Source organism: Corvus brachyrhynchos, unplaced genomic scaffold (genome assembly GCF_000691975.1).
Source record: "Corvus brachyrhynchos isolate BGI_N302 unplaced genomic scaffold, ASM69197v1 scaffold126, whole genome shotgun sequence".
NCBI lineage: Eukaryota > Metazoa > Chordata > Aves > Passeriformes > Corvidae > Corvus > Corvus brachyrhynchos.
The window spans coordinates 9,221,733-9,232,073 of record NW_008239283.1 but is presented as its reverse complement, the minus strand read 5'-3'; the positions used below and the strand labels follow the sequence as shown (position 1 = coordinate 9,232,073).

At 39.9% G+C, this 10,341-nt stretch overlaps 1 protein-coding gene across 1 annotated transcript in view; it reads right to left on the bottom strand.

Moving 5' to 3' along the window:
* Positions 1-1,845: 1,845 nt before the first annotated feature.
* Positions 1,846-10,341, bottom strand: part of TFCP2L1 (transcription factor CP2-like 1) — a gene marked incomplete at its 5' end in the record, with an annotated part of 27,594 nt that continues 19,098 nt past the window's right edge. Inside the window, 8 exons of the mRNA XM_017740227.1 lie at positions 1,846-2,870; positions 3,297-3,348; positions 5,750-5,892; positions 6,868-6,968; positions 7,626-7,716; positions 8,559-8,652; positions 8,749-8,797; positions 10,134-10,225. Coding sequence (XP_017595716.1) covers positions 2,833-2,870; positions 3,297-3,348; positions 5,750-5,892; positions 6,868-6,968; positions 7,626-7,716; positions 8,559-8,652; positions 8,749-8,797; positions 10,134-10,225 — 660 coding nt within the window. The remainder of the gene's footprint in view (positions 2,871-3,296; positions 3,349-5,749; positions 5,893-6,867; positions 6,969-7,625; positions 7,717-8,558; positions 8,653-8,748; positions 8,798-10,133; positions 10,226-10,341) is intronic.

The window sequence follows — 10,341 nt, the reverse complement described above, 5'->3', positions numbered from 1 at the left end:
GTTCAACAAGGACTAGAACTACTCTGTCAAATAAGTGTAGGTATTACACACCCCAAAGCTGTACAGCTTTACAACAGGCTCAAACAGACAAAACAGTAGCGCCCACCCATTGAAAACTATTTATAGTCTCTGGGATTGTTTACTCTGGTATACCATTTTAGAGCATGAAAGCAAGATATATTGTCAAATTCATCCTCACATCAGTAAAATTATTTTATTTTTAAAAATCTAAATACAGCAAAGCTTTAACAGACTTCTTTTGGTTCAAAATTGATCAAGCAAGTGCTATTGAAACACTACGAGGACTTTGACATATAATTCCTCATGGGCAAAGTTGTTTTTTAAAGACTCAAGAAGTTAGACTTTTTAAAATAAGCAAACAGTTCTCAGTCCCTAGCTCTGGCAACAAAACCACCTCTATCCTTTCTTCACTCTACTGTGTATCAGTATTGCTGTGTCCCCTCAGCTACAGGCCTATCACATCGAAGTGGATATGATACAGGCTACACTCCTGGCAACTTCAAGGTCCATTTTGAACCTTCTCATGAGGTCAGATTCACCTGAGCTGCATGCCCACAACAGCCATACCATGCACTGGGACAGTATTACAGAACACGATGAAAAACCACAGCCAACATCCATCTTCCAAAGCACCTTCTACAAAATAAATCAAGCAGCTCCTGGTACACAGGGGCACACTGGTCCCACCTACTCACAAAGGCATCTGGAATTCATTACTGTCTTGGAAGGCAGCTCTAACTGTGTGGCCACAACCTGGATTCCACAGCCAGGAGCTCCTCCTCACCTACACAGCCTGGTCCTCAACCAAGAAGCCTCAATTCCTTCATTTCAGAGGGAGGAACCATGTCCCAAAGCCTAGGTATTCTTTTTGGATGCCTACAATTCATGGAGGATCCAGGACAGCCAGTTGAGCAAGATCGTGCCTAAGCAGGCACTGCTGCTCAATTAGCAGAGTTGGCTGAAGGTTTTCCCATTGTAACACAATTTTTCTATTCTAGTATTATTTTCGGTGTAAAAAAATAAAAAAAAAAAAATCAGTGGGGATGGGTGGGGTTTTTTGCGCAAAACTTGATGCTTTTAATGAAAAAAAGGTTGCTTTTCTCAATATTTTGCTGTTTATTTCTGTTGGGAAAACTTGAAACACATAACTTTTGTCAGAGAAATATCAGTCCGTGTCTATCCGAATTCCTCTAGTCTCAGCTGGGAGCTGTAATGGGCACCTCTCCAGCCCTCATGACGCATTCCCTGTTTGACTAACCCAGGGTAGGAGCATCATGGGATCTGTAATTCAGCCAAAGAGCTCAGCCCCAAGGGAGACACAGCGCGCAGGGCACTTGAATGACAGTTTCTGAGGGCTGCAACAGTAGCCCAAACTGATGCTGCTTTAAAGGGCCAAATGGATTTAATTAAATGTTTCCATTTCAAAAGGCTGGAACATTTTATTCAGTGTTTTCCAGCTAACAATTTCTCATTTTTTGAAAAATTTCCATTCCAGGAAAATGTTTGGTATTTCAGCTTTCCCTGTCAGTTCAAGATGAAATGAAATGTTCAAGAATCAGATTTTGATGGTATATGGACACTCAGTTTGGGGAAACAGCCTTATTATTTAGCTGTCAAAACTGAAATGATTTCATCCACGCAAGAAAGGTGTGATCCAGTTTGCCTTTGACTTCAATGGAAGCCACTTCTTTAATGGAGCCTGCATGGAGTCCCAAAAGACCAAGGGAGGGTGGAGATGATCATAGTTACAGATATTGAAAACAGGAGTCAAGAGTGAAAGAGCCAGAATGTAAGAAGCAGCAACTAAGATGATCTGTTACCTGGTCTTTATCAAAACTCAGTTTTACTTCAGTAACAGGATAAAAATCCATTAAGATTAAAACATCTAATTCCCAGTTACAGTAAAGATAGCAGCTACTCACTACTTTGTAGAGTAGAATAAATCCATAGTATGAATTTGTCATGAGCACTAGAGCTTTCAATGTTCAAAACACTTCCTCAGAAAACCTTCATATGCTCCATTCACAGAGACTACTCTAAAGCTGAAGATAGTAATATGGTACTGAACTGCTTGCCTCAGGTTATCTGTCCTCCCTTGAACCCCCCCAAAACTGTTCAGTTGGATTGGTACTACAGAAGGTCTGTCAGGAGGGACCAAGGTCTCTGGACTTTGAGCACATCTGCAGGTGGAGAACAGCCAAGTGTGGGATTCCAGAGTTGACACTTCAAGTGAAGGCTGGGCACCAAACCCATCCTCTGCATTGCCCAATCTGTTTTGGGATGTAGCCCCAAGCCTTCCACCTCAAAGCATACAAGAGGAGCCTTGGGGAGTCCATGTCCATCAGCATCAGGGTAATGTGTTAAAAGCAAGAGAACACTCAGAACTGTAAGTAAATCAATTCACCCAAACATGAGGGTCAAGAGAATTGGGATTTGTTTATCTTTCATTTCCCTTTAGTACAAGGCAGATGTTTCTAAGTAATAAGCAGAAACCTCTACAACTTTTAAGACTGAAGAGGAAGGGAGGGAGGAAGAAACATGTACAAGCTTTGAGGATGTTCTCAGCTCCAGCTTCAAAAAAACAAAAGAACCAAAACAAAACCAAACCAAACAAACAAAAACCAAACCCACCAAAATCACACACCACCAAAAATTTCTATCTGTAAAAGCAAGTTTTTTCTTAAGCTGTTTGGTAATTCTTAGTTCACAGGAACATTTATCCAGAAGGTTCTTCATGTTTCCAGTCTAGGTTGTAGCAATCTCCGTGAGGCACTAAATTTTAGGCTGTTAAAGTCTCTGTGTGCAGCACGGTCATTTTAAAATGATGTGGTAGCCATCATTGCTTTCAGCTGTAACAAAGAAATGCAAAGCATATTTATATTGCTTTTAGGAAACACCAGAAATACAGAACTTTGAATTTTCTTTCTAGTTTGTATGCTTGTTTCACAACCCACTCATGAAAACCAATGTTGAACATCTAAGTCAAATAATTTATATAAAGAACCCTACATACTGTCATATTTTATCATTTTACTCCAAGGTTTTCTGCTCATTTACGTCAGTGGTGTCAATGGACTTACGAAATTTTTGTAACAGTGTAACAGAGTAAAGCATTGATCAATCAGTCTATCATAGTCTAGCCAACACCTTGACTTGCACTAGGTTAGATTACTTATCTTTTCAGGATAACAGCATTGAGTTTGTGATAACGTTTAGTGCAATTGAAAGGAGGAATTATCTTCAGAGCAGCAGGTAATAGCAGCAGCAATACACACCTTTTAATGTGCTGATAACAAAACAAGATTCATCTTGGAAGTTTTGCACCATCTGAAGGGCAGAAGGAAAAAAGCCAACACAACATATTTTTAGCAATTAAATTCACATTTCTTTCAATGCCAGTATAGACTTAGAGGAGAGGTATCAAACAGTATTTGGAGTCTAGTCCTACACAGTCCTGAGTAACCCTGCCCATGAGATTATTAACATACATCACTGATTAATTAAGGTCCTTGCAGTTGCTAGTGTGTTCAAGGGAAGCTCATACTAAATAAGCTTGCCTGAAACTGATCTAGCTTATTCAGCACTTTACCAGCCTCTTTACAGCTCTTGATCCTGAAGGTTCTTATACCACTCCAATTATTCTATTAAACATCATGCTCTTTGTTGCTTTCAGTGAAGCTGTAGTAGTTTAGACTGGATGAAGGTTGTCCCTTTCCTAAAATTCCAACAGTGGTAATTACATGTTCAGCTAAACGATGGAGCTCAGTTGAACTTACACTGGCATTTAAAGAATACCTGGAGATGGTAAACCCCAAGGAATGGACTCCCTGCTGAATAAAGGAGTTGCTACTGAAATGCCACCTCAGCAGCATCCATCTGGCTATTGACCAGACATTAATACAGATGCTGTGCTTGCAGGAATCATTTACCTGCTTGTATTTTGTCAAGGAACAGGAATCATAGTGAAATTGTTACTGGACGCAAGGCCAATCATGGGAAGAAAGACTAGAACCTAAAGCCATTTCAGTTATTCATGAGAAACAACTAGATTTTCAGAACAGGTGCAGGTTCTAGTGACACCTTTAAATAAAGAGATTGAAATTACTTCAGATCCAATAAGAAAAGCCCATTTAAGGTTCATTCTTAGTCAATGCTTCCTCCCATCTTGGAGTAGCAATGTGGGACAGAGGAGGTGAATTACCTTCAGGAGGTGTCTCATACAGTTGAGGCAAATGCTGGACACAACTTCAGAGAAGGGCAGTGTGACCAGAACCTCTCTGATCAGCTCATGAAATCCAGCTCTGAGAAAAAGCTTTCTCCTAGCTCCAGAACATCATTGAAGTAGGGCACTTTTCAGCTGTAAGTTCTCACATTAAAATACCCTTTTCAACTTAGGCTAATCTCCCTATACTCTTTTGGACTTAACATCCAGCCCCTACTCCTTCAAATCAAACTTCTCTGGCCAGTCTGTGTGCCTTTTCCTAATGATGCATGAAGTACATTCACAGAGTGCCACACTCTTGCCACTATAGTACTAGAACAAGAAAAAAATATTTAAAAAGCAATAGACCTTGTTAATAATTGACTTAAACAAATACTTAAAGCCTTATACCCAAGCTGGTTCATGCAATTCCTCTAACAAGAGTTGCCTTCAAGCATTTTGCATCCATAAAGCATCAAAGTTTCAGATTTAATCAGGCTGGAATAGCAAGGAGACTTCAGGAATAAGCATTACAGCCTTGAATTTAGGCTCCAGTTGAGACCTATGCTCTGCTTCATTTGTTTTAACAATGCTTCTTATAAATGAGGCTCCTTAAGTGATTCTGGTGCATGAATAAGTAATTTAGTAGGGGGAAAAGAGGAAGAAGGGCAACTTACTGTTAACCTGCAAGTTAATGGAATGGACTAAATTAAGGCATCATATAATGGGACACAAACAGTAGCAGAGGTCCATAAATTATAGTGTGCATATAGTGTATATAGTGACAGACCCAGTGCCTGGAATCATGGGCCAAGATGTAAAACTAATTGCCCTACAGATTATAAAACTTACCTTCTTTGGGAACTTACCTATTTAATTTTAAAAGCTCTTACTTTAGATCCTCACTTCAAAATTTGTGTAAGTAGCCAAAATGAAAAGAAATTCATAGAATCATTTAGGTTGGAAAAAATGTCTACGATTGTCATGCACGAACATTGACCTAGCACTAGCAAGTCCCACACAAAACCATGTTCCCAAGTGCCACAACTACATGACTTTTAAACACCCCCATGGATGGTAAGCAGTCCGTTCCAATGCTTGATAACCCTTTCAATAAACAAATTTTTCCTAATACCCAATCTAAACTTTTCCTGGTGCAATTTGAGGCCATTTCCTCTCATTCTGACGTTTGTTACTTGGGAGAAGAGACCGAGCCCCACATTGCCACAACCTCTTTTTCAGGTAGTTGGAGAGAGCAATAAATGACCAATTTTGCTGTGTTTTGTTTTGCTTAAAAAAACCCAAGAACCTCAGCATCTTTTACAAAGCAAAGGTCTTGAAAGCACACCGAAATCAATGCTGCACATGGCTGATTCACTCCAAGTATTTACTTTAACTTGTTGGGATTAGTGGCTTTGCAATTCTCCCTTGAAGATGCATTCCATAATTTGAAAGCTCATTCTAACTTCAAGAAGTCAGACAAGTGTTACATCTATAACAAAGATGTAATCCCTTTAGCCCCCTCACCTCATTGCTCACTAATACATGGATCCCTGTGGGTCCCTGCCGGTAGATCCGATTTATCTGCTGTGGAGAAATGCTGTACAAGTTTGCAATCTTCTCCATTAATTCCAGCGTGGTCAGCTCTTCTAAGAAGATTGCATGATACACTGCAACAATTGGAGTGCAGTTACAAGACAGCAAATACAGATGGCACCAAGACATGGCTCAGCATCAACAACCAAACGGGTTTAAGATGAAGGTTCAAATGGAATTAACAAGCTTAGTATTTCAAAGCATCCCCCAAAATATCTGGCTTGATGATTTGCAGAAAAATACCCACTATTTTTATGCAGCAGGCAATTAAAGCACACACAGCTTTTACCCAGAGGAAAACACGGGGACTAATGACAACTTGCATCATGGGGCACTAAAACGGCCTTCTCATAAAGCTGCTAACATTTTTGGATAACCTTGTTTTACTGATTTTGAAGTTTAAAAAAAAAAAAAAAAAAAATCAGTCAAATAGTAAAACACACGCTATGTCACACAGAAGCAGTATTTTATTAGATGCCATCCACTGGCACAAACTAAAACATACAGTGTGTAAGGTAACAACACAGATGACAATACTGTTCTGGAAATACAATCCAAATTATATCTACCAGGTAGGAAAGCTGTGCCTGTTTATTACTAAGTGCAAGATTTAAGGACAATCTCTATTCTCATCTGATTGTACACTGTTGTGAGGGATGACAAGTTCCCAAAAATTTTGAACTTTCAAGAATTAGAACCTCACTTTAAGACATACCAACCTTCCATTTCCCTGAATTTTTTCAAACAAGACATAATCTAAAGAAAATTGTGGATGGAAGGGTAGTTTTTAATGCTACTGTCCCTACAAAGAACTGAATAGAGATTTTGCTGTGGCATTCTGCAGATAACTTGTAAGCTGGGTCTGTTCTGCAGGCAGATGGTGCCACCTGTAACCTGTAGCCATGAAACCATAACCAAAGAGGCAGAACTGGGATAAACAGGACCCCTTCAAACACTCGGGACAGCAAGCTGTCCCACACAGGAGCTCAGGCAGGAAGCAGCATTCTCACCAGGTAAGTGTTTCACAAAGACCATACGTAAGAACTTACCACAAAGACTTCCATCTCCATTTTCTCGTTTTTGGTGGAGATGAGACCTGTTTTGCTCTGGTTCTTGACAGACATAAATTGTCATCTTGGGCCTTACATTTCTATGGATTAATCAAAAACAGTAGTAAGTTATTTAGTAGATCTAAAATTGTTCCAAGTCAGCTATCAAACAGTAAGAGATGAAGCCATTCAGGCTGTCCAAAAATAACAAACTAAGGGATAGTCTTGAAGCTGCTGACTAGATGGCTTAGGATGTCCAGCAAGAGACTCCTGGGAGGTGATACAGAGTACCTTAATCTTTCAAGATCAGATAAGCATAAACAGTTTACAGCACTTGCTAAGCAGTTCATTGTACCTGCCTCTACTGATTTAAATCCTGCTCAGAATTTATGAGGTTATTGCAATGAAAGTAAGTTTATGAGTCATTTGAGGCTCCAGGGGTTTGTTTTTTTTATTGTTACCTCTGATAGAGATGCAACATAAGGTATTGTAGGCTGTGTCCCTCATGAAATGGATGTAAGCTATCAGCTGGTAGCAAATAAACCACTGGAGACCCACATTATGCTGCTTCGTTTTGGCAAGATTTCTGAGCTGTGCTTGGATTTGAATATCGTTGTGATCTCCAGTCCCTGAGAGAACCTCTTTGAAGTATTAAAAGGAAGTCTAAATGCTACAGCTTCAGGATTAACTTCCAGTTAACACTGAAAGTATCAAGGGATGCTATCATAACAAAAAAACAGGAAGGAAATAGTACAAACCTTCCTTTAATTGCATTAAAGAGCCGAATTCCATCAGCAGGCCCACAGATTTGAACAAAATCTTCTTTGGACATCTTCAGTAAGTCGGCACCTACATATTTCAAATTAATTTTTCTTCAGAAGTTAAGCAAATCTTAGCTTCCAAATATGTATGGGCAGCAGAAAAGGGCAGGGGTAGAGGGGGTAGAGAATCCACAAAGCTAAACCAGACAGATTTACACAGAGAAGCTTCAAATTCAGAGAGGTGTGCACCTCAAATCAATCATTGTGAAACAAAGCTGGAAGCTGCCAAAAGAACAGTGCTTCACTGGAAAATATTCCAGACAACCCAGGAACAAGCTAGCTATTTCGCTCTGGCCATTAAATGACCCAGTTTACTGTAACTGTCACATTCACTGGGTTATTTCATCATATTGCAAGTCAGAGAGCCTCCTCATGGTTTCAACACCTCTAACTGCCCCTTCCACCATCTTACTGGTGTGTATAACTACTTAATGGGAGGGTACAGTGAAGCTGCCAGATGCTTCTTAAAGGTGCACAGGGACAGGGTGAGAGGCAGCAGACAGAAGATGAAATGTTGATTAGATATAAGAAAAGAGAATAGTTAAGTATTTGAGGAGATTTTTTAGAGAGACTGTGGAATTTCCAGCCTTGGAGATACTCAAAGGCAACTGCACAAGGCCCTGGACTTGCTTCAAGGTTGCACTTAATGAACTTGGGAAGTCCTTTCCATCTTAATGTATTCTCTTCCATTTTTACTTACTCTATATGTCTACAAACTGTTTTGACAGACGGTAACTAATCTAAGAACAAAAGAACAACCACACTGGATCAGACCAGGTGTCCCATCAAAAGTGGCCAGCAGCAGATGCTACATGAGCTGCACTTACAGAAGAGAAAAAAAACCAAAGTAATTGGACTGTTTAAACTCACCCGAAAAACTTGAGAAGAGTCTACAGAATGGAGAGAACCTATTACGATGAAGCCACTGCTGGGCATCTTGAATAGAAGCAGAAGGAAGGAGATGCTACATTGCAAAAAGAATAAGAAGGTCTTGAAATGAACTGTTCACCAGTGTCCTAAAAGAGAAAAGCACCACATTAACATGATCTCAAGTACTTACATCATTGCTGGGAGGCAGGAGCTCCATTTGGTGGGTTGGAGAACTGTTGCTAAAAGAAATTATATAAAGTTGGAAGAGAAAAAAAAATACATTATTTTAAATTTTACATTGCAGCGTCCGTCCTCTTCCCCCTCCTTACTTGACTCAACTTTCACAAGTTACATCCAACTTGGCTTTTTTTCCTCTATCAGATTTTTATAAAGGTGTCCAAAATCTGGAACAAGAATAAAAAAAACCCTCTCTACCTGAGTCTTTTGCTGGTCAGTTGAGGTCCTCCTCAACAACTGAGAGAAAAACTGAGGTTTACTGACCTCAATCAAACTTTTCCATATGGCTGACTCACTAATGTGACATCATCTAAGCAAGAAAATTGTAACCTACAGGGTGGCTGAACTCAAAATTTCTATGAGCCAGAAATATCCTAACTAAATCCACCATCTAATAATAATTCTTTACAAAAATTGAAAAAAGGACCTTATAATTCAACCCTGGTGTTCTCTTAAACATAGTCAAGTGCCATAAATTATGCAAAACCACATTTCTACTAAATTCTCCTAAACACAGACAGGACTCCTAAACATGTCAGGGATTTTACCAAAGGAAGAAAATGCTCAGCAGATCTCTCTACTAACACAGTTTTGTAATTTCAGTGTTTGCCCTTTTTCATAGGTTGAGGGGACTCATTGAAAATTAGTGATACAACACGGATTGGTAATTAAGTTGTGTGGGAAGGCAACAAGATGGTAGAGTCCTAATAAAAGAAAAAGGCCTTCACCAAATTCCTAAGGGAAAGTATGTAGCAGGGAGGACTCAGAAGTACTGAGGGACACTGCTGTACCTTTCTGACACCAGTTATCTTGAGCATTTCAGGATGACTAGAGCTGTCTCTTTATGATGGCTATTTAATGAATTAAACATGCCTTCATTAGTCCTTTGTTCTTAAAGGACTTCTCAAAACCCAGGCTGTTTTGACCCAAACAGGATTTCTTTACATCTCATTCACCTGGGAATTCAGTACCCCAAACTACCCTCAAAACAGACCGTAAGGAAGAAATATCAACTCTGAAGAGGTGCTGAAAGCCTCTAACACACTTGTGAGAAGATACTGGGGATTGCAGGTACAGGGTGTGGTGTGTTCTCACCAGGAATTGCTCTGGAGGTCCTCTGATGCTCACCTTCCAGCCACCACATAAACAGTGCACATACCAACAGTACTCTGAATTACAGGGAATTCCTGGATGGAAGGTCTTAAAGACCTTGGGAAATACCTTCCCCTTCCTAGAAAGGGTGGTGGTCCTTAACTACTTCTTCCAGGGTATGAAATGCATGGACACACAAAGGCTACGATACCAACAGGAAAGATAAAGCATGTATTTGTTACATACCCATCTCCGAGGTTGAAGCTGTTGGGAGAGCTGTTGTAGCTTGGAGATGGAGCATTGTTCATTTGATAAGGCACATCTGGCCAGGGAGAGCACTGTTGGAAGAAAGACAGCAGGGAAACTTTCATAAGGATGGAAATAAAGGCTTCGATTCTCCTCTAATACCACATTCATGCTGTTGCCACGCCACTAGCTTCAGCTCATCATTCCT